Source organism: Schistocerca cancellata, chromosome 4 (genome assembly GCF_023864275.1).
Source record: "Schistocerca cancellata isolate TAMUIC-IGC-003103 chromosome 4, iqSchCanc2.1, whole genome shotgun sequence".
Taxonomy (NCBI): domain Eukaryota; kingdom Metazoa; phylum Arthropoda; class Insecta; order Orthoptera; family Acrididae; genus Schistocerca; species Schistocerca cancellata.
In genome coordinates, this window is record NC_064629.1 from 81,530,485 (window position 1) to 81,555,074 (window position 24,590).

Below are 24,590 nucleotides of genomic sequence, written 5' to 3' on the forward strand. Positions count from 1 at the left end.
CCGTACGATAAATGATGCCGTCAACTCGCACCATTTGCAGAATGAAGTGGTACCTGCTGATGTGCCTGCGGATTTTACATTGCTCGTGTTCTACAATTCTGTGTATTGACATGTTCTAGGAAATGGAAATGGGCTCGGCCTGTCCACAGAACGTTCCTTGACCATTCAGTGTCCTCTTCCATGCGAGCAAGAAGTTCTAGAGCGAACATTGGTCTTGCTGGCAGGTCTGCAGGAAGCAACTCACGAGTATGGGTAACTTTGTACGGATAGCGATGTAGGATGTTTCGTAGGATTTTATGCAGCGTGCTCGCAGTCATGTCCAACGTTCGGTCAATTCCGCATGCACTGCATTTTTTCACACCACCGCTCGGCCCATCCTGCAGTAAAATGAAATGAAATGATTGTACGGTATTGCTGGCCAGGAGGCCCCATCAGGGGAAGAGCGGCCGCCGAGCGCGAGTCTGACTGCAGTCGACGCCACATTGGATGATGATGAGTATAACACAACACCCACTCCACGAGCGGAGAAAATCTCCGACCTGGTCGGGGCCCGCTGCATGGGGTTACCATTCAGCTAAGGAGGCGGACCGTCCTGGAGTATTGTGGCCGCATTTTCGACAGACATTGGATCAACTGCTTTTCTCCCTCTGCCTCATTCCACTTCAGAAGATACTGTGTTTTCGGATTTTGTAATCATTTTCTCCAGACCTTTAGCCAACATCGGACCAATGCCTTGTTTCATACTCTTCAACGTCCGGTATTTCTGCTGGGCTACTGGTGCACACTCCCCGTCCTCGTAAAAGAGCTTTACCAGTAGCGTGCGATCCTTCATGGAGACAATCGTGTTGTGCGTCTCGGACGCAAACTGACGAACAGCCGTATTCGCACGTCTGTTGATGTGCGTATTCTGAGGATTACAGTCGGATAATTTTTTGTGTTTGTTTGTTCAATGACGTTTCCCTCTGTATTAGTATTACACTATTCAAATCTGACGTCATTCTGAGCAGTTGGTCTCTTTCTACAGTGTTTTGAAACAAACTTCAATTATGGGCTGATAGCAACAGACACTTCGGTATAACACAGTGATGTACCAAAGTCACGGATAGTAGCTTGTACGTACGGAAGTGGTCAAAGCATCGCACGCGAGTTGAATTAAAAAGCAATTAATCAGTTGGATTCTTTGCGATATTTCCATTAACGCGCTTAGTCTCATGCCAACGATGCAACTTAGGCGAGATCCAATGCAGAACTCCAATTGAAGCAAAATTAATAGGAAATTCCATATCGGAAATTATTCGATCTTTGAACAGTCTTCTAACAAAAATGTCAAATGTAGCGACAGTAACTACTAAAAGAGAGCATCTCGTAGCTTGTACAGACTAACGATCTGCCACGCTTGTTTTACTGTCATTTGCTGCCGACATCTAAGAAAATTCGTCTGTGGTGACAAATAAGCGACATGCATCATTTCACTTCCACAACTAATGATTTCCGACGGAAGTGTCGCCTCGCGGATTGGCCGTGCGGTTTGAGGCGCCACGTCACGGATTGCGCGGCCCCTCCCGCCGGAGGTTCGAGTCCTCACTCGGGCACGGGTGTGTGTGTGTTGTTCCTAGCGTAAGTCAGTTTAAGTAGAGTATAAGTAGGGGGACCGATGACCGCAGCAGCTTGGTCCCTTAGGAATTGACACACATTTAAACTTTTGATAGAATTGTCCATGTGAGCGGTGTAATGACGTTTGACGTTGATGGGACATGGTATCTTTCTGAACAAACGCAATACACTAACGAAAGGGCTTATTTTTCTATTGTAGTCCAAAGTTCCACAATATTTGAGTAGTATTTACCAGATATTATTTTACCGTTTCAAGGTAATCTATTAGATGAACCCCTTTTGCACCCATAACATGCTGGTTCGACTCCCGGCCGGGTTGGGGATCTTCTCTGCCCGGGGACTGGGTGTTTGTGTTGTCCTCATCATTTCATCATCACCATCATCATTTGTGACAGTGGCTGGAGTGGGCTGTGTAACAACTGGGACTTTGTACGGGTGCTGATGACCGCCCAACACATCAAGCATCATCATTGTCTTTCCGGGAGATGAAATCCATTTCGCCGTTTTTTATGCAAGGCTACCAGTTTCCAGCGATTACTGTCGCTGTTGTTTCGTTTCCTGCGTGAAGTAGAGGATCCATGTCTCATGCACAATAACGAACGAGTGTGCGTAATTAGCTGGTTCTATTACGCAACCAACGAAACGTTCGTTTTTGCAATCGCTTGTAGACAGTATTTAACTACTGCGGCATCTGTAGTGTGCCCTATCTTAGTTGACTTTGAACGATAGTCTTTCTTCCGATATGCCTTTAATGTAAGTGATATCTTATGTATTTAGTCACCAACTGTCCGATACTATTTTGTAATTGTTTCCGTGCTTGGCTGCGATTTTAGAACACTTTTCACGTGTATCTTTTTCAAATGATGCAGTGCACGTTGGAATTCACTCACCCATTTGTGAGCTGTTGAAAATGATGAAAACTATTTATAAACCTTCACCGACATTGTATATACACTGAAGCGACAAGGTTGGTTGGTTGGTTGGTTGGTTGTTTGGGGAAGGAGACCAGACAGCGTGGTCATCGGTCTCATCGGATTAGGGAAGGATGGGGAAGGAAGTCGGCCGTGCCCTTTCAGAGGAACCATCCCGGCATTTGCCTGGAGTGATTTAGGGAAATCACGGAAAACCTAAATCAGGATGGCCGGACCCGGGATTGAACCGTCGTCCTCCCGAATGCGAGTCCAGTGTCTAACCACTACGCCACCTCGCTCGGTAAGCGACAAGGAAACTGGTATACGAATGCGTATTCAAATACAAAGATATGTAAACAGATCGGCAACGCATGTGTCTGGCGTCGTTGTTTGATCGGTTGCTGCTGCTACAACGGCAGGTTATGAAGATTTAAATGGGTATGAACGTGGTGTTACAGTCGGCCCGCGAACAATGGGACGCAACATCTCCGAGGTAGCCGTGAAGTGGGGATTTTCCTGTACGGCCATTTCAAAAGTGTACCGTTAGTATCACCAGTCCGGTAAAACATCAAATACCCGACTTCGCTGCGGCCGGGAAAAGATCCTGTATGACCAACGACGACTGAAGAGAACCGTTCACCGTGACAGAAGTGCAAGCCTTCCGCAAATTGCTGCAGATTCCAATGCTGGGCCATCAACAACTGTCAGCGTGCGAAACATCAACGAAACATAATCGATATGGGCTTTTGGAGTCGAATACCCACTCGTGTATCCTTGATGATAGCACGATACGAAGCTTTACGCCTCACCTGGGTCCGTCGACACTGACATTGGACTGTTGATGACTGGAAACATGTTGCCTGGTCGAACGAGTCTTGTTTCAAATTGAATCGAGCGGATGGACGCGTACGGGTGTGGAGACAACCTCGTGAATCCATGGACCATGCATGTCAGCTGAGGATTGTTCAAGCTGGTGGAGACTCTGTAATGGTGTGGGGCGTGTGCAGTTGGAGTGATGAGACCCCTGATACGTCTAGATATGACTCTGATAGGTGACACATACGTAAGCAACCTGTCTGATCACCTGTATCCATTCACGTCCATTCTGCATTCCGAGGGACTTGGACAACTCCAGCAGGACAATGCGACAACCCACACGTCCAGAATTGCTACAGAGTGGCTCCAGGAACACTCTGTTGAGTTTAAAAACTTCCGCTGACCACCAAACTCCCCAGACATGAACATTATTGAGTGTGTCTGGGTTGCCTTGCAATGTGCTGTTCAGAACAGATCTCCACCCCCTCGTACTCTTACGGATTTATGGACAGCCCTGCAGGATTCATGGTGTCAGTTCCCTCTAGCACTACTTCAGACATTAATTGAGTCGATGCCACGTCGTGTTGCGGCACTTCTACGTGCTTGTGGGGGCCCTACACGATGTCTTCTGTGTATTTCCGTAGGCAATAAACTGCCGAAAATAAGAAATTTTATGTATAAAAAGTTTTCGGTTTGCTTCTCACGTCAATCTGGGTACAATTTTGATTTTTCGGCGAGAACATCCTTCGTCTAACGCAGCAACAGGTGACCATCGTGGCTGCCGCTATTGTAATCATATATAGCCCATAGACGGCTTGTGACTGATCGGCATACGTCAGTACATTTCGTCCATCTTGATTTTATTGATATGTTGACGACACATTTACGGAACGTACACTGATTTATATCTTAGCTCTCGGAGTTAGCTCTTTTAAGCACGTTAACAATAGCGCTGCAACTGTTTGTGACAGCGGCAACTTAGATTCCGAGATTAATAATCTGGAGTACGTGTTCCGAAAGAACGGTTATGGGGCTCTACAAGAAACAAGAACACGAAAATGTTGGGTAACCACGTGACGATCTACCTATTGAACTTCTTCCCTTCTGTGGTGCTACATCGAGCAAAACAGGTAGACTGTTGGGAAGGAAGAGGCAAAAGACCTATTTTTCGACCGCCCAACAAGATAAAGGAGATACTGCGGCCGGTTAAGCACAGTTTCCGTTTGTAAGACTCCTTGTTTGTGAGGAAACAACTACATCGGCCAGTCAATCCCTACCGTTATCGATCGCTGTGCAGAACACCAAAGGCACAGTAAAAATCAAGTTCTCTGTAAATCAGCAGTTGATGAACACAGTTTCAAAAATAAGTACAGGATTCAGCTGAATGAAACTACGTGATGGGATTCTGTTATCAAAGAAACAGTAGAAATTAGAATATGCGAGACCAGTTTCAACTGGGACAGCGGCTATAATCTTAGTAGGGCGTTGATGCGAACTCTCGAGCTCAGCAGACACAGAGACACAGAGAATACCGTGAATTGTTTACGCGTGACTTGACTTACAGATTTCGCAACCTGTATCAGCATAACAAACACAAAATTGCCCGCAGAAAGATAATGTTCTGGGTTCGAGTCCTGGTCTAACAAAGTTTTGATCTACCAGGAAGTTTCAAAATTATGCTCACTTGCAGAAGAGTGAACGATCCATTCTGGTTCCGAAAGCAGTTCGTCGCGCTATGTGGGTCATACATGACGGGTCCCAGCACACCTCAGTTTGGATGTACACCGGGTTTTGAGCAAAACCTTGTCAAGGTGAAGGGTCGGTCGCACCAGCCTGCCAGCTCTCAGTACTTGTGCTTCAGGGAACATTTGAAAAGCGTAAAATACGCTACCCAGGTTGACAATATCAACGATCTGGAACTGTGCATCTATATCAGCAGCTTAAGCGAGTCCAGGTATCACAAACAGACTTTGCCAGTCCGTGTCGAGGGGCCGCCAAGCACGCATTGTCAATAAAGACAAACTGTTTGAGCATCTCCTTGATGTGGCCAGTGCACATCACCTAAAGCAGCAGTGTTGTAGGACATATAATCAGCGGACTTGTTTTGATCTAGGCATCAGTTGCCGCCCCCCCCCCCCCCCCAACCCTCACATCTAGAAGTTTGTTACGAATGTATACATACACATTGCGTAGGTAATGAACCAATATTGCATAGAAGATGCAGAGGAAAGGAAATACGTCTTTTCCTTGATGAGAATGATTACCGAACAGTTGGTGAACGTAGTATCAGACAACTAGCCTTATGGTGCTGTAAAAGTGCGCATGTAAGTACACAGTAACTGAAATAAGCTGAAGGATGAATGAGTCGTAAAATCGGAAAAGAAAATTAGTGTCAAGCAAAGTTCAATAGTGTAAACGAATTTCAGAAATAAAAAAAACTGAAGCATCCAGAAGTCAAGGTCGGATGTCAATGTAGCTTGGTACACATTATACACTCCTGGAAATTGAAATAAGAACACCGTGAATTCATTGTCCCAGGAAGGGGAAACTTTATTGACACATTCCTGGGGTCAGATACATCACATGATCACACTGACAGAACCACAGACACATAGACACAGGCAACAGAGCATGCACAATGTCGGCACTAGTACAGTGTATATCCACCTTTCGCAGCAATGCAGGCTGCTATTCTCCCATGGAGACGATCGTAGAGATGCTGGATGTAGTCCTGTGGAACGGCTTGCCATGCCATTTCCACCTGGCGCCTCAGTTGGACCAGCGTTCGTGCTGGACGTGCAGACCGCGTGAGACGACGCTTCATCCAGTCCCAAACATGCTCAATGGGGGACAGATCCGGAGATCTTGCTGGCCAGGGTAGTTGACTTACACCTTCTAGAGCACGTTGGGTGGCACGGGATACATGCGGACGTGCATTGTCCTGTTGGAACAGCAAGTTCCCTTGCCGGTCTAGGAATGGTAGAACGATGGGTTCGATGACGGTTTGGATGTACCGTGCACTATTCAGTGTCCCCTCGACGATCACCAGTGGTGTACGGCCAGTGTAGGAGATCGCTCCCCACACCATGATGCCGGGTGTTGGCCCTGTGTGCCTCGGTCGTATGCAGTCCTGATTGTGGCGCTCACCTGCACGGCGCCAAACACGCATACGACCATCATTGGCACCAAGGCAGAAGCGACTCTCATCGCTGAAGACGACACGTCTCCATTCGTCCCTCCATTCACGCCTGTCGCGACACCACTGGAGGCGGGCTGCACGATGTTGGGGCGTGAGCGGAAGACGGCCTAACGGTGTGCGGGACCGTAGCCCAGCTTCATGGAGACGGTTGCGAATGGTCCTCGCCGATACCCCAGGAGCAACAGTGTCCCTAATTTGCTGGGAAGTGGCGGTGCGGTCCCCTACGGCACTGCGTAGGATCCTACGGTCTTGGCGTGCATCCGTGCGTCGCTGCGGTCCGGTCCCAGGTCGACGGGCACGTGCACCTTCCGCCGACCACTGGCGACAACATCGATGTACTGTGGAGACCTCACGCCCCACGTGTTGAGCAATTCGGCGGTACGTCCACCCGGCCTCCCGCATGCCCACTATACGCCCTCGCTCAAAGTCCGTCAACTGCACATACGGTTCACGTCCACGCTGTCGCGGCATGCTACCAGTGTTAAAGACTGCGATGGAGCTCCGTATGCCACGGCAAACTGGCTGACACTGACGGCGGCGGTGCACAAATGCTGCGCAGCTAGCGCCATTCGACGGCCAACACCGCGGTTCCTGGTGTGTCCGCTGTGCCGTGCGTGTGATCATTGCTTGTACAGCCCTCTCGCAGTGTCCGGAGCAAGTATGGTGGGTCTGACACACCGGTGTCAATGTGTTCTTTTTTCCATTTCCAGGAGTGTAGTAAATCCGCATTTGTACACCACGTCAGAGAAATTTTAGCAGTGTTCCTCCACTCGAGTTTCGTCACATTGGCAACTAGCATTCTGTCGTCCCTCCAAGGGAGTTTGAGGAATGCGCTCAGCTCCGAACGGAGCACAGAGAATTTCTACCGCATTCGTCTCCTACCTCTCGTCTCGTCCTAACACCGGAGTTCGAAGATGTTAAGTGTCATCTTTGCAGACACGCAGATAGGAATTGTGTTAGTCATATTTCAGAGTCCATATTCTGAGAAGCTCGCATTCAGACTATCTAGTTGTGCAAATAGAACGCAAACCTCAAAAATGGTTCAAATGGCTCTAAGGACTATGGGACTTAACATCTGAGGTCATCAGTCCCCTAGATTTAGAACTACTTAAACCTAACTAACCTATCACACACATCCTTGCCCGAGGCAGGATTCGAACCTACGGCCGTAGGAGCAGCGCAGTTTCAGACTGAAGGGCCTAGAACCGCTCGGCCACAGCTGCCGGCACGCAGACCTCAGTGTGTCAGTATATCCCTTGTTAATTTGGAAATGCGAGCTGTGTAGGTGAACACTTATTTTTTCTTCTTTCACTCTATCTCCCACCATATTTAACTTCAGTTTTCATGTTAGTTTTCATTGTTTTTAAGAGTGACATTTCAACAGGACTCGTATTGCTGATTTTAAGAAATAATACATGTTTTGGAAATTGTAAACTCATTTTACATTTGTGAACACGATTTCCTACTACATTTCCCGCGGCTAGGCGACCCTCATTTAGTAAATATAACCAGGGCTATTCTAAGTTGAACAATACGATGATGTTTCCAGTGTGCACAGTGGCCAAATAATAAGTGCAATGCTACATAATATACAAGGGTGTTAAACTGTGGTGTTCAGCTGGAGGCATTCACACACATCGTAACAGAGTTTAATATCATTTTAGTTACTAATCCTAAATTAGTTTCAACATACTCACCATTCATAGGTAGCGAGCTAATAAGAGTTGCACTTCTCTGTGACAGGTATAACAGCCACCAGAGTGCAGTTAGTACTGCGCGTGTTAATCGTTTTAATCGTTGTTTCAAGCCTCGAAGGGTATAAAAGGGAATCGGACAGTGTCAGATGCTGAGACATCAACGTCAAGGACACGAAGAGGGCACAATTGATAACCTTTGAAACAGGCCTCAATATGGGTCTCAATTTGGCCCAACGAGCAAGGTAGCGCTGTGGTTACCACACTGGACTCGCGTTCGGGAGGACGACGGTCCAAACCCGCGTTCGGCCACCCTCATTTAGGTTTTCCGAGATTTCCCTAAATCGCTTCAAGAAAATGCAGGGATGGAAAGGGCAAAGGTGACTTTTTTCACCATCTTTCCCTAATCTGTTGGGACCTGTGACCTCGCTGTTTGGTCCCCCCTCCCAGATCAACCAACCGACCGACCGACCATCAATTTGGTCAGCTGGTCGAATCGGACAATATCCAGATATATGAGCATTTGGATGTGTCAGTGGCCCGATGTCGGTTAGCATGGAAACATGACGGTAACCATACTCGTACTCAAGTTTCCGGTCGGCCACGTGTGACAACCACACTGCAGGAGCGCCGTATTGTGCACCGAGCACACTGTAATCTCTTCACATCTGTGACTACCACCAGAGAACAAGTCACGGATTCCCTGCGACATTCTGTGCCATCCCGCACCATTGCAGCAGCCAGGCGAGGGATTAGCTCGCCGTGCGTAGGTCGCCATTAACAACACGATAGTAACGAAGACAAATGTTGATGGTGTTAGGACAGCAACCAGCCACAAATTTACTTTGAGTTCCTTTATTCAAAGGAAACCGTTACCGGTTTCGAATCGTTGTGATTCATCATCAGACGGTTTACACGCTTTCTTTCTGACATTTGGTGTGTTTTTATTGATTAATTGTCCTAAAATATGAATAAAACATAATTATAAACACGCCACACACAGATGGTTGCGTTACAGATTTTCGTTGCACGTGACTTACGTGAAACGTCGGTTTCGAGTGTTTGTTTTCATAACGTTCGTCCAATCGATGTAAATGCATTCCCACTGCATCCTCGTTGTTGCACACGTAATAGTTCTCACTGTACACTTTAGATTTGTCGCTGAGATCATTTCAACCACGCACCACATGTTTTGATACATACAAAGAGCTTACAAACATATGAGTATCACAGATGCTATGATATATCGTAACATTTGACGGTGATGTCCTATGTTTGGAAAGGATCATATATTCATTTACAAAACTGTAATGCCTTTTACATTAGTACAGAGACATTGATTTTTTTAAATCTGATACTGTTAAATTAATTATAAAGCTTTTTTAAATATATTTTGAACTGTATAGGTAAAATAGTATATTATTTTATTACATTTGGCGTCATGAAAATTATAGTAACATATAAATTTGCTACTTGATCTGCAGATAGGTGTATTAATATTATTTGCTTTGGAGTAGCCAAACCTAAATATGCTACTCTCCCATACATAGGCCCACTTTCGTACCAAATAGCAAACTTATTTAAAAAGAAGAAAAGTATCAGAATCAGCTTTTCTACAAATAATAAATTACAACAAAAAGTAATCCACGATGTAAAACCTCCAGGAGTCCCTACCATAAATCAGGAATATACAAACTCAAATGTGATACATACCCAAAATTGTACATTGGACAGACAGGCAGAAATTTTGAAATTAGATACAAAGATCATATTGATGCTCTAAGACTTGGTAACTTGAACAAATCAGCATTTGCAGCCCATATTGCTGAAGAAAAACCATTCAGTGGGAAACATTGCGGACAACTTAAAAATTTTGCGTCTAACAGAAAAAGGAGCCACTATGAATATATTAGAAGAATTAGAAATGCACACACACAAAAACAGCACCCCAGACTATATCCTTAACGAACAAACAGAGTTAGCTAACACCCCTTTCCTGAAAAATTTCCAAAAATTACTTTCCATCCTACAAATCAAATAATATTAATACACCTATCTGCAGATCAAGTAGCAAATTTATATGTTACTATAACTCTCATGATGCCAAATGTAATAAAATAATATACTATTTTACCTATACAGTTCTAAATATATATAAAAAACTTTATAATTAATTTAACAATATCAGATTTAAAAAAATCAATGTCTCTGTACTAATGTAAAAGGCATCCTTTCCAAACATAGGACATCATCGTCAAATGTTACGATATATCATAGCATCTGTGATACTCATATGTTTGTAAGCTCTTTGTATGTATCAAAACATGTGGTGCGTGGTTGAAATGATCTCAGCGACAAATCTATAGTGTACAGTGAGAACTATTACGTGTGCAACAACGAGGATGCAGTGGGAATGCATTTACATCGATTGGACGAACGTTATGAAAACAAACACTCGAAACCGACGTTTCACGTGAGTCACATGCAACGAAAATCTGTAACGCAACCATCTGTGTGTGGCGTGTTTATAATTATGTTTTATTCATATTTTAGGACAATTAATCAATAAAAACACACCAAATGTCAGAAAGAAAGCGTGTAAACCGTCTGATGATGAATCACAATGATTCGAAACCGGTAACGGTTTCCTTTGAATAAAGGAACTCAAAGTAAATTTGTGGCTGGTTGCTGTCCTAACACCATCAACATTTGTCTTCAAACAACAGCCACGGTCTCCAACATGTCGTCATATGACAAAATTGCACGATAGTAACGGCTGCGTTTGGAGTCGTGCCGTGAACGAGAGTCCCGAATGGCATCGTGTTGTGTTGAGCGGTTCTGCTCTACCCAGGATAATCGGCGACCCGGGGAGAGGTCCCATGCCTCTAGCGTTCTGTAAAGGCAATCGGTGTTACTCAGTGTGGTGCGTGCGGCATCGGCCGCGGCGCTGCCACCCGAGCAGCCGCCACCGCTGCACCAGGACGCTGCCGCGAACACTTACGCCGCTACCAATATTATGCTAGAGTCACCTCTCTGGAACTCAAGCGGGGGTCTACGTAAGTTCGAACATCGACGCACAGACCCCATTTTGTACGATTGCCATTTCGTAACATTTACAGACTTTCGTAGAGGTCAGGGGTCGTCATCTACGGAATACTCATTCTATTGAAGACTGACCGAACTGTAAACCTTTGTATCTATATACACTGATGAACCAAAACATTATGACCACCTGCTTAATAGCTTGTTCTAGGCGCTACAGTCTGGAACCGAGCGACCGCTACGGTCGCAGGTTCGAATCCTGCCTCGGGCGCGGATGTGTGTGATGTCCTTAGGTTAGTTAGGTTTAATTAGTTCTAAGTTCTAGGCGACTGATGACCTCAGAATTAAGTCGAATAGTGCTCAGAGCCATTTGAACCATTTAATAGCTTGTTTGTGCACTTTGGAAAAAAAAAATGGTTCAAATGGCTCTGAGCACTATGGGACTTAATTCTGAGGTCATCAGTGGCCTAGAACTAAGAGCTACTTAAACCTAACTAACCTAAGGACATCACACACATCCGTGCCCGAGGCAGGATTCGAACCTGCGACCGTAGCGGTCGCTCGGTTCCAGTCTGAAGCGCCTAGAACCGCTCGGCCACACCGGCTGGATGTGCACTGTGGAACGGAATACATAATTAATTCTGCATATCGAGGAACCGATACGTTGTTGGCAGATTTGTGAAAGTATGTGGCATTAGAAGCCTACGCACACGTCAAGTCATTCGCGTAAATAACGGATCGCTCATTTGCGCACGCGGTGATGGCGCCCGATAGCGACCGAGATGGGTTCTATAAGACTTACTGCTACAGCGTAGAGTCGAGCGCCGGCACACCAGTCGGCAACGATAGAGAAGAGATGGTTATGAGAAGAGGTCAGCCAATCGCACACTGGCCGACCCCTCTCGAGGACGACAACTAGACAGCAGCGACTCCTATGTGAAGAGGATATAAGCGCCACGACAAACTGGTGACGTCACAGTTGAATAGCAGCTTCAAGATTAGGCTCTCGTATAGATGCAGCAACACTAGTGACTCCGCTTGTACTCTCTATGTAGCTCAGACTCGGATTATCTATACTGAGGAAGTTTGATTACATCGTATGTCGGCCTTGCTTGCGACACATCTGTTTAACAGCAAAGTGTTTTCTCTTTACTTATTGTAATAAACTCATTAATATGATTTGTTTGAATGTTGTCTAGCGATCCGAGTAAGCAGGTTTCCTAGACACCCCACATTTGACGACGAGCGTGGAGTCGTAATACAGGGTTATTACAAATGATTGAAGCGACTTCACAGCTCTACAGTAACTTTATTATTTGAGATATTTTCACAATGCTTTGCACACACATACAAAAACTCAAAAAGTTTTTTTAGGCATTCACAAATGTTCGATATGTGCCCCTTTAGTGATTCGGCAGACATCAAGCCGATAATCAAGTTCCTCCCACACTCGGCGCAGCATGTCCCCGTCAATGAGTTCGAAAGCATCGTTGATGCGAGCTCGCAGTTCTGGCACATTTCTTGGTAGAGGAGGTTTAAACACTGAATCTTTCACATAACCCCACAGAAAGAAATCGCATGGGGTTAAGTCGAGAGAGCGTGGAGGCCATGACATGAATTGCTGATCATGATCTCCACCACGACCAATCCATCGGTTTTCCAATCTCCTGTTTAAGAAATGCCGAACATCATGATGGAAGTGCGGTGGAGCACCATCCTGTTGAAAGATGAAGTCAGCGCTGTCGGTTTCCAGTTGTGGCATGAGCCAATTTTCCAGCATGTCCAGATACACGTGTCTTGTAAGGTTTTTTTTGCAGAAGAAAAAGGGGCCGTAAACTTTAAACCGTGAGATTGCACAAAACACGTTAACTTTTGGTGAATTGCGAATTTACTGCACGAATGCGTGAGGATTCTCTACCGCCCAGATTCGCACATTGTGTCTGTTCACTTCACCATTAAGAAAAAATGTTGCTTCATCACTGAAAACAAGTTTCGCACTGAACGCATCCTCTTCCATGAGCTGTTGCAACCGCGCCGAAAATTCAAAGCGTTTGACTTTGTCATCGGGTGTCTGGGCTTGTAGCAATTGTAAACGGTAAGGCTTCTGCTTTAGCCTTTTCCGTAAGATTTTCCAAACCGTCGGCTGTGGTACGTTTAGCTCCCTGCTTGCTTTATTCGTCGACTTCCGCGGGCTACGCGTGAAACTTGCCCGCACGCGTTCAACCGTTTCTTCGCTCACTGCAGGCCGACCCGTTGATTTCCCCTTACAGAGGCATCCAGAAGCTTTAAACTGTGCATATCATCACCGAATGGAGTTAGCAGTTGGTGGATCTTTGTTGAACTTCGTCCTGAAGTGTCGTTGCACTGTTATGACTGACTGATGTGAGTGCATTTCAAGCACGACATACGCTTTCTCGGCTCCTGTCGCCATTTTGTGTCACTGCGCTCTCGAGCGCTCTGGCGGCAGAAACCTGAAGTGCGGCTTCAGCCGAACAAAACTTTGTGAGTTTTTCTACGTATCTGTAGTGTGTCGTGACCATATGTCAACGAATGGAGCTACAGTGAATTTATGAAATCGCTTCAATCATTTGTAATAGCCCTGTACTTACATCAGGCGAATTTGGTCGCCGAGACATCAACGTGAGTTCACTATAATACTCCTCAAACCACATTAGCATAATACTGCCTCCGAGACACGGACACTTATACTGCTGAAAGATGACATCCCCATTGTGGAAGAAATCGAGCGATGCACGTGGTTCGCATCTGTCTGCGTGTCTTCGATTACTAACACAGGTCCTATGCAAGCGCAGGGGAATGTCTCCCGTAGTATAACACTGCTCCCACCAGAATGCGTTTGTGCATCTGCAGCGCGCTACACGGCGTTTGTGGAGACAACCATCGATCTAGTGAAGCAGAAATGAGATTCGCCCGAAGAGCCGACACGTTTCCATTGATCGACTGACGGATCGCGATAGTTCCGTGCCCACTACAATCGTAACTAACGATGTCGTTGGGTCTACATGTGAACACATAAGGGTGTGTTGTAACCGCGACCGGAACGGTCGCAGGGGTGCCGAGAAAGCGCGGCGGGACCAAACGGAGAGCGGCCCGCGAACAAACAAACAACGGAAAGGTCGGAAACGAAACAACGACGGACGATCGAGACAGACCTTACGAGGACAACACGCAAGAAGCAACCGAGTAACAGAGACAACCAAACGAGTCCGAGACGTCCACTAGTAATGAAAACAAAGAAGGATAAACACAGTCTGTTATCGAGGCGATATGTCAAGACGCACGCAATGATTAGATTCGTTGGCTGAGCTTTTTTTTTTCCTTTATTGAGTTTCGATTCCCCCTAAAGGGGACGGGCTGGCAGCAGCTTATTACGCCGCTCTGCAGCCTGGCTGAGCTTTTTTTTTTTTTCTTTATTGTAATTTTAGCACCTCATACAGGCGGGCTGTCAGCAGCATAGTACGCCGCTCTTCAGGCTTAAGTGGTACAATCATATGACAAAGAGGCGACATAGACAATACAGTGAAAATGGCGGGCAAAAAAAAGTAGAGACAAAAAACAACAAACATGAAGCCGTTCACGCTGGACGATAAAAACAGTAACACTTGTTGGCACGGCGCACAGAACACGGAGGACGGCGACGGCACATGTGAACAGTGGAGTTGTAACTGCGAAAGAACGCGAAACACAAAACGAAGCACACACACAAGACACTGATGGCGATGATCTCCGGCACGCGAATGTTCACTGAGCGTGTGCGAGTCCGGGGACCTGCTAAGAGAGGAGGAGGAGGAGGAGGAAGGGGAGTGGGAGAGGGAGAGGGGAGAGCAGAGATGCCATGGACAGGGGAGAGTGGGGGAGGGAGGGAGGAAGGGGGAGGGGAAGCCTGGGGGAAGAGGGGCGGAGGAAGGGGGACGGGGGAAAAAGGAAAGAGAAGGGAGGGGGGGGGTGCCTAAAGGAAAGGAAACAGGAAGTGGGGGGGGGGAGGATCAAAGTTGATAGGAGGGGTAAATGGAAGGGAGGAGGACATCATCAGGGAGGGGGAGCTGGCGGAAGCCACCTCGGGAGAGGGTAACCTGGCTGAGCAAGAGGCAGGCGCTTAAATACACGGTCGGGGGCGCCGCTATTGGTTGCTTGGACCACGTGTTCCACTGTGGCGCCCTCACACTAAATGTGGGGCAGGAGGCGCGCGCCGCCATAGCTTAGGCGCGATGGTACAGAGACCTGTAGGGGTCTTCGACGTCTGGCGCGCGGTACCAGAAGGTGGTCTGCTGAAGAGCTCCATGTTGAAAAACGTACGATGAACGGTCTGCTCCGAAAGACTTGTGCGTGCACCAGCATTGTGCTCTTTCGGCGTAGATACCACAGATTACCATCTATCCTCCTTTACAGAGCAGACAAGCCTACGAACCCCATGTTCTATGAAGAGTCGTGGACGTCCAACCATATAGCGCCTAGTGTCCTATCTCTTTCCGTAGATGCTCTCGACAGTAGCACGTGAACATTCGACGAGCTTCGCCGTTATCGAGATACTCGTTCGCAAGTTGTGCGTTATAGTAATCTGCCTTTTGTCGAAGTCACTTATCTCAATGGATTTCTCCATTTGCAGCCCGTATCTGCGCTAGGGTGATTCTCCGTCCGTGTCTGCTTCACTTACAAACAATGAAGCGCCATAGAAACTGACATCGGCATGCGTATTCAAATATGGAGATATATAAACAGGCAGAATACGGCGGTGCGGTCGGCAACGCCTGTATAAGACAAGTGTCTGGCGCAGTTGTTAGGTCGGTTAGTGCTGCTACAATGGCAGGTTATCACGATTCAAGTGAGTTTGAATGTGATGTTACAGTCGGCGCACGAGGAAGCGATGAAGTGAGTATTTTCCCATACGACCATTTCACGAGTGTACCGTGAATATCAGGAATTCAGTGAAACATCAAATCTCTGACATCGCTGCGAGCGAACAAAGATCCTGCAGGAACAAGATCAACGACGACTGAACGTAATCGTTCAACGTGACGGAAGTGCAACCCTTCCGCAAATTGCTGTAGATTTCAGTGCTGGGCCATCAATAAGCGTCAGCGTGCAAACCATACAACGAAACATCATCGATAAGGGCTTTTTGAGCTGGAGGCCCACTCGTGTACCCTTGATGACTGCACGACACTAAGCTTTACGACTCGCCTGGGATCAAAACATGGACATTGGGCTGTTGATGACTGGAAACATGTTGCCTCGTCGGACGAGTCTCGTTTCAGATTGTATCGAGCGGATGGTCGTGAACGGGTATGGAGACAATCTCATGAATCCATGGACCTTGCATGTCAGCAGGGGCTGTTCAAACTGACGGTGGCTCTGTAATAGTGTGGGACGTGTGCCGTTGGAGTGATATGGGACCCATGATACGTTTAGATACGACTCTGACAGCTGACACACACGTCGTGAGCATCCTGTCGGATCACTGGCATCCTTTCATGTACAATATGCATTCCGTCGGACTTGTGCAATTCCAGCAGGACAATGCGACACCCTACACGTCCAGAATTGATACAGAGTGGCTCCTGGAACACTCTTCTGAGTTTAAACACTTACGCTGGCCACTAAACTCCCAGACATGAACTTTATTAAGCATATCTGGGATGCCTTCCAATGTGATGTTCAGAAGAGATCTCCACCCCCTCGTACTCTTACGGATTTATGGACCGCTCTGCAGGATTCATGGTGCCATTTCCCTCCAGCACCACTTGAGACATTAGTCGAGTCGATGCCACGTCGTGTTGCGGCACTTCTGCGTGCTTGTATGGGCCCTACACGATGTTAGGCAGGTGCGCCAGTTTCTTTCGCTCTTCAGTACACTTTTGTTTCCGCGTCACACTCCCGCAACGCCACTTGGCGGACTCCAATGTTGCGGTGAGCAGTGGTTACAATGTTTTGGTTGATCAGAGCATATTTCAACACACAAATCTACTGTTATCAAATGGTTGAAATGGCTCTGAGCACTATGGGACTTAACTTCTGAGGTCATCAGTCCCCTAGAACTTAGAACTACTTAAACCTAACTAACCTAAGGACATCACACACATCCATGCTCGAAATAGGATTCGAACCTGCGACCGTAGCGGTCGCGCGATTCCAGACTGTAGCGCCTAGAACCGCTCGGCCACCCTGGCCGGCTCTACTGTTATCAACTGACGTTGCAGATTCAGCAAAGGTTATGTATTACTTTGACTATTTCTTATTAGATGTAGAACAAATTAATATCTGAATCCTCTGTCCGCGAACGGCATCTGTTCCTATTTCCTGCATCCGATAAAAAATCACAAAGCGTGCAAAGGAAGTTGTACAGTCACGACTGGTACCGACAGAGGGAAGTTTGACAGCACAGCGGTACGTGACGGGTGTCCTGCGACACCCCTCGTGTGACAGGATTGTGGTGCCATTTCTCAACAAAACAATGCGCGCTCACACTTGACACGTGTCTCAACGACCTGACTGATACTGAGGTACTGTCGAGCCAGAGCTGTCCCCGATGGAGCCAAGTCAGACGTCATCTCCATTCCCTTGATATAACAGCTTATGCCATGCTTCTCAACCGAATCAGTGCATGCATCCAGCTAGAGGAGGTGCAACTTCGTACTGACTCATACTACCAAGTTCTTTGTTAATTTGGCTCGATATTGTAATCGCTGAAATAACCTCACGTACACTCTCAAACTGTGAAATTTCATTTCGTTTCTGCTTACCATTCCGAGTGCTTTACTTTTTTGTCAGGCAGTGTATAACAATAAAACAATGTTGAAAAGAATGATTACTGATTAGGATGCGTATGGAATAAGACTGTTGGCTATGAGTGTTACTGATACAAACATCAGCAGTTTCTAGATATTGCCGTCTAGTTCGGACTATTCTGAGTCTGCGGTATATTTGTCATGCACTGAAAGAACGTAACAGCGGACAAATGAAGTGCTATCTGTCCAGATGATTTTAGTCAAATGAAAAAAAAAAAAACACGTAATATATGTCGCATAATAAGGAAGAACGTGGAAGATTACAGTTAAGCTTTCCTGAAAAAGTCACACCTGAATTCCTGGAGCTGTCTCTCCCTGAGTTTCCCAGCGTTCAGAGCTATCGTTTCTTGTTTCACCAGCGTCCCTTTTGTCATGTCTCGGAGATCCATTGCCTCTTTGTTTATCTCCTGCAAAAATGTTAACAGAAAGTTTTTATCATATCTCTTTTTAAAACTTGACAATAAACATCATTTCATGAATTCAAAGGTAATAGTAAATGACTTTCTGAAACAGTAGAAACCATTGACAACTTGCTGATTACCACGAACAAAGTAAAATGTCAACAATATTAATGGTTGGTTGGTTCTGAGCACTATGGGACTTGACAGCTATGGTCATCAGTCCCCTAGAACTTAGAACTACTTAAACCTAACTAACCTAAGGACGGCACACAACACCCAGTCATCACGAGGCAGAGAAAATCCCTGACCCCGCCGGGAATCGAACCCGGGAACCCGGGCGTGGGAAATATTAATGAGTAATTGATTTATCTTATGTATTATGAAGAAGAGAAACAGGAGCGGGACGATCTGAAATAAGTTTAAATGCCGAAAGGGAAATATTTGCTGCTATATGACAAAAATTGTGGACGAAAAAATAACAGGATTTCAGAAACATTCTGGTACAAAAACACTTAAGTCAAACAGACAATGAAAGATTACTAAGAACAACACAAAAAACTGAGCTTTCTATTTCAGAGTCATTTCTTCATGCTCTAAACGAAAAATTAAGATTCCGTTGAAAAACAGGATCACAAAAATTAAGAATAATTTTGTGACTGATTGAATGACTATCACTGTTTGTGGAGAAACAGAATTTCAAGCTCCGTCTGCACAACAGCCGTCACTGCCGCCTACGCAAGAGTCTGCGAAAATTTGATGACTAAAATGGGTTTCAAAGTGTGGTAACATATGTTCCAAAGCAGCTTCTTTGTGACGTGAGAACTACGAACTTTTGCGTGCTGTGAATGGTATTGGTCATAGCAGTTACAGAATTAGTGTGCAGTGCATTAGGTTGTCTACCGGATACTCCTCCGTCTGAGATAGATGAAGATAGAGAACCCTACAGTTTTCCACAAGACACCAAGTACAACAACGTTCAGGATGAAGATGGTATATGTTACTGGTATCAAGGAGTCACCAGCGAACGTTAACAGAGCACGAGAATAAACCCTCAGTGATCGGTAGCCTCCAAAATTGAAGGAGATAGGCACAAACAAGAACGGATCAAATCTGGCGCATATGTCGTCAAAACTCAGCCACCTGTTTCTGAAACCATATTCCAAAGCAAGCTGAAGATATGTCATTGAGTGTCAGTTACCAAATGTACTCACAACTTACCACAAAGCAAGTGATGCAAAGTCCATAGAACATAGCCTAACAATGACGTCACCCTATTTCAGGTCAGATGTATGTACTGCGTGACCCTAAAACGCTTATGCATTAGTCTGTCTACTTTCCACCATCAAATATGAGTGTATCTATGTAATGGAACGAGCCACAGTGTCATACAATTCCGTTATTACTATATAAGAACGAATTACGGTCTCATGTAATGTAGATATTGCTGGGGACCAAGCATATTCCATGGATCTGATGTTAGTCGGTGCCACGGATGACGTTTCCCAAGATGAAACTGCCCCAGACCTCACTGCAGTCTACTCAAACGTGGTTTAATAAACATAAAGATAAACTTCAACACTTCCGTATGAGGAATTACGTGAAAGTTCCCAAATATGTTTATTATTTGTATTTACGTTTTAGATGTTAATATATAGCTCCAAACGTGCTGATGACGTTACTTGCACTGAGAACTTGTTAATAATAATTTAAATATCATTCTATTCATCAAGAAATTCTAATTCCACATTTTAGTTACTGTTAGTACTTATTGGTAAAATGGATGGGCCAGTCAAAAGTACACCGTGAGAGGGCAGGCGTCAGAGAGCTAAGATAGCTCATTACTAGTCGACGATCGGTTTCCGACGAGGTAATACATGAATCCATACACCACATCTGATCACATGTAAAGGCGAACCAGTCTGTTGAAAAATTGCCTCGGATGACGCTCCTGTGCGATGGTATGTTAATCCAACGCAGTCTACGGTCGCCGGCCGCGGTGGCCAAGCGGTTCTAGGCGCTTCAGTCCGTTACCGCGCGACTGCTACGGTTGCAGGTTCGAATCCTGCCTCGGGCATGGATGTGTGTGATATCCGTAGGTTAGTTAGGTTTAAGTAGTTCTAAGTTCGAGGGGACTGATGACCTCAGATGTTAAGTCCCATAGTGCTCAGAGCCATTTGAACCAGTCTACGGTCGGTTTTCAGGGTAGCAACACGCTTACTAGTGTGTGAAGTGCATCTTCGCTTAAAGAGAGAACTGCTGCGGAAAAGATACTTGTGCGATCTCACACGAATTCTAAGCTCGTGCGAAGCATTTTCTGACTTTTGCGTTGGTCGAGAACTAATGATTAATGACCGGAAATCTTGTATGAACGACACACTGGCTCTAGAATAATTTTGTTTGGCAATTAAACCTTCCCACGTGCCACAGTATTATGCACTGTGTATCGCACAAGCGTTAGAGTTCGCGACCAACGAAGAAGAAACCAATTGGGGCAACGTCTATGAGACGCTAGGTAAGCAAGTTGACTACAGTTCAGTTACGAGAAGTGGGAGGCGCACACACTGGACTTTCATCTGCAAACCACACGTAGCATCGCTGTGCGTCCCCGTGTACATATTGTAGCAGACGATATTTCCAACATTCATTCCTTTGTTAGCTGTCATAGTGCTACAAAAGCTGCTCAGATTATCTCCGAAGTCGTTTATATAAATCAGAAGGCAACAGAGGAACTATAACATTTTCTAGGCGAATGCAAGCTATTACTTCTGATTTACTTGATCACTTTCCGTCAATTAATATGACCTGTGACCTCTCTGGCAGGAAATCATGAGTACCATCGGACAACTGAGACGATACGGCGTAGGCATTCAGTTTGATTAGAGGTGTTTTGTGAGGAACGCTGTCAAAAGACTTAGGTAAATCCGAAAATATGGAATCAATTTGACATCCCCCTGTCGATAGCACTCCTTATTTCATAAGAGTAAAGAGCTAGTTGTGTTTCACAGGACTATATTTTCTGAATTCCTATTGGCTATTTGTCGATAAATTGTTTATTTTGAGGTAATTCATAGTGTTCGAACACAGTATATGTTGCAAAATCCTATTGCAAATCGACGTTACTGATATTGGTCTGAAATTCACCTTCCTTTTTTAAGCAATGAGCGCATTTCGTTTCTTGAGCACTGGTGTGATCTGTGCAATTGCGCATCTTTAGATGCGGATCTGGAGCAGTGGCTTTGCCTTTATTAAGTGATTTAAGCTGTTTCGTTACACCCAGCATATCTACGTCTAAGTTACCCATGTTGGAAGTTGTTCTCGATTCGAATTCTGGAACATTTACATCATCTTCTTTGGTGAAGGAATTTCAGAAAACCGTGTTTAGTAACTCTGCTTTAGTGGCAGTATCATGAATAACGTTACCGTTGCTATCGCGTATTGAAGGTATTGATTGCATCTTGCCGCTGTTATACTTTACATACGACCAGAATCTCTTTTGATTTTATGCCAGATACGAGGATAGTGTTTCGTTGTGGAAACTATTAAAATTCGCACTGAATTTCAAGTTTCTGTAAAACATTGCCAGTTTGGGGATTTTGAGTTCTTTTAAATTTGGTATGCGTTCTTGTTGCTTCTACAACTGTGTTCTGACCTGTTTTGTGTACCATGGTGGATCAGTACCATCTCTTATTAATTATTTGGTATATATCTCTCAATTGCCGTCGATAATATTTCTTTGAATTTAATCCACATGGGGTCTATGCTTACATAGTCGGACTGGAAGGAGTGGAGACTGCCTCTTAGGAAGGCGTAAAGCGAATTTTTATCTGCTTCTTTAATTAGATACATTTTGCGTTTATTTTTGGTGGATTTAGATGTTACGGTTTTTAGTCGACCTACAACGACTTTGTGGTAACTAATCCCTGTATCTGTCATGCTGCTCCCTATTTAGTCGGGATTATTTGTTGCTAAGAAGTCAAGTATGTTTTCGCAATCATTTACACTTCGAAAAGGCTCCTGAACTAACTGGTCAAAATAATTTGCGGAGAAAGCATTCAGTATGAGTTCTGACGATGTTTTACAGCTTTGAAATGTATTTACGCCAAAATATTGAGGGTAGATTGAAATCACCACCAGCTATTAGTGTATGAGTCGGACACGTATCCTCCCTTATGGTGGACAGATATGGTAGGCCAGAACTTTGACGACGAGTATGCCTGCCTTCACGTTTCCATGTTGGGACACTGTCACATACAAATGCCCATTATTCTAGATATTGCCAGATTCGACCGGTTGGTCAAATGAAGGCCTGCTGATAACGCTGTCTCACACAAGTACGCGGAATCTCAGTGTTCTTCATAGTTATTACGCAATATCTGAGACTATGCAAGCCCTTTGTATACTCTACTATGCCTGGTAACAACATCAAACACGAACAACACTATTGCACTCTGGTAGACGTTATTTCACCCACAAATAATTGCTACTCAACTCATTTACATACCCGCGGATGGGGAGTACATATAAGAAGCTACACTGCATCTGACCATGTCTTTTAGTAGCTTTATTTTTTGGCAAACATTGTACGTATACTGGTTTGCATAAATTACAGAAAAATCACAAAATCAGCAATATCTGGATAAAACACAAAGCATTTAATTCTAATGCTGAGTGTGTTGTGGTCACAGTGGTGTTGCACGAAACAGCTGCACGCAAACTAGCGGTGCTGCAGTTTTGGATTTACGTAAATTAAGTTCAGAAGAAGTTAACAAGTAGTTAAATATTCGTCCCTCTGTTGTATTTAGACAGTAGTAACAAACAATCAAGGACATGGTCAGATGTCAATGTAACTTCGTACACATACAGATAGGATTGGGGTGGACTGGGCCTGGGCGTCGAGACCTCGTGTTAAATAAAGTCTATTTCGCTCACTGTCTCCGCTGCTTTTACATCAGAGCGTTCTTTAAGTATTTTTGCTAACGCCACATTCCATGCGGAGCTCAGCAGGAAACCGTTGTCCCAACTGACAAGCTCGTCACGTACCTTTATTTTCAGTGCCTCTGTGATGACAGACTCTGAGAACCGTTGGCGAGGTATTCCTTGGTGGAAACCCCACAGTCGGCCGCAACATCCATTCCGTAGGCACGCGACTGGCCCATACATTGAGCCCTTGGCAGAGGAATCTATAGTCCAGCGGCTATAAAGAAACCAACTGGAAATGAACCTGACACCTCGCCTGAAGATGACGGGTAGGAAATTCGTCGAAACGTTGCGACAATATGACGTCATGACTCGACCAATGACTACATACGAGTTCATCAATAAAATTCGCTGAGAAGGGCTGCATTCCTGTATACGGGCTGTATGAGAAAGAATCATCCGATTTTAAAAAATCATAACACTTATATTATTAATTGAGATATGTGCGTGAACAACGTACTGTTGGAAAGAGCAAACTCTCGAGTTTTACGTGGTTCCCACCAGGTAGCAACAGTGTGCGACCATTTCAGTTCTAGTAAAAATCGTGTCGGGACAACAGAAAGCATTTTGTGTTCTACGTTTTGTGCAGTACGGGCCAATAATAACTGTTCAGCGTGACTTTCGCACTAGACATGGTGTGGATTCTCCTGCAGCACAGAGCAGTAGACGACGGCATGAACAATTCCGAGAAACAGGTCGTTTGTGTAAAGGCAAATTGCCGGACCGTCCACGAGTGTCTGACATAGACGACGAACGCATCCGCCATAGTTTCACAAGGAGTCCGCAAAAATCCGTTCGCCGTGCAGCTCGACAGCTGAAAATGCCTCCGATCCGTCTGGCGTGTGTTGCGTCGACTTTTACACATGAAACAATACAAAAATTCAGCTACCGCCAGCTCTTCATGAAGGTGACAAGCAACAACGTGTCGAGTTCTGTAATTTCGTTCTTGGCAAAAAAGAGCATGACAGTTTTCATCCATGCATAGTGTTTAGTGACGAGGCAACATCCCATTCAAATGGAAAGGTGAACCGTCATAATGTGAGAATATAGGATACGGAACAACCACATCAAGTTGTACAAAACGAGAGGGTCTCTCCAAAATTTAATGTGTTTTGTGCACTTTCACGGGA

The 24,590-nt window shown here is 45.3% G+C and overlaps 1 protein-coding gene across 1 annotated transcript in view; it reads right to left on the reverse strand.

Moving 5' to 3' along the window:
* LOC126183913 (outer dynein arm-docking complex subunit 3) overlaps window positions 1-24,590 on the reverse strand; it is a 409,835-nt gene that overhangs the window by 182,303 nt on the left and 202,942 nt on the right. The window contains exon 6 of the mRNA XM_049926257.1: window positions 18,372-18,489. Within this exon, the coding sequence (XP_049782214.1) occupies window positions 18,372-18,489 (118 nt within the window). The remainder of the gene's footprint in view (window positions 1-18,371; window positions 18,490-24,590) is intronic.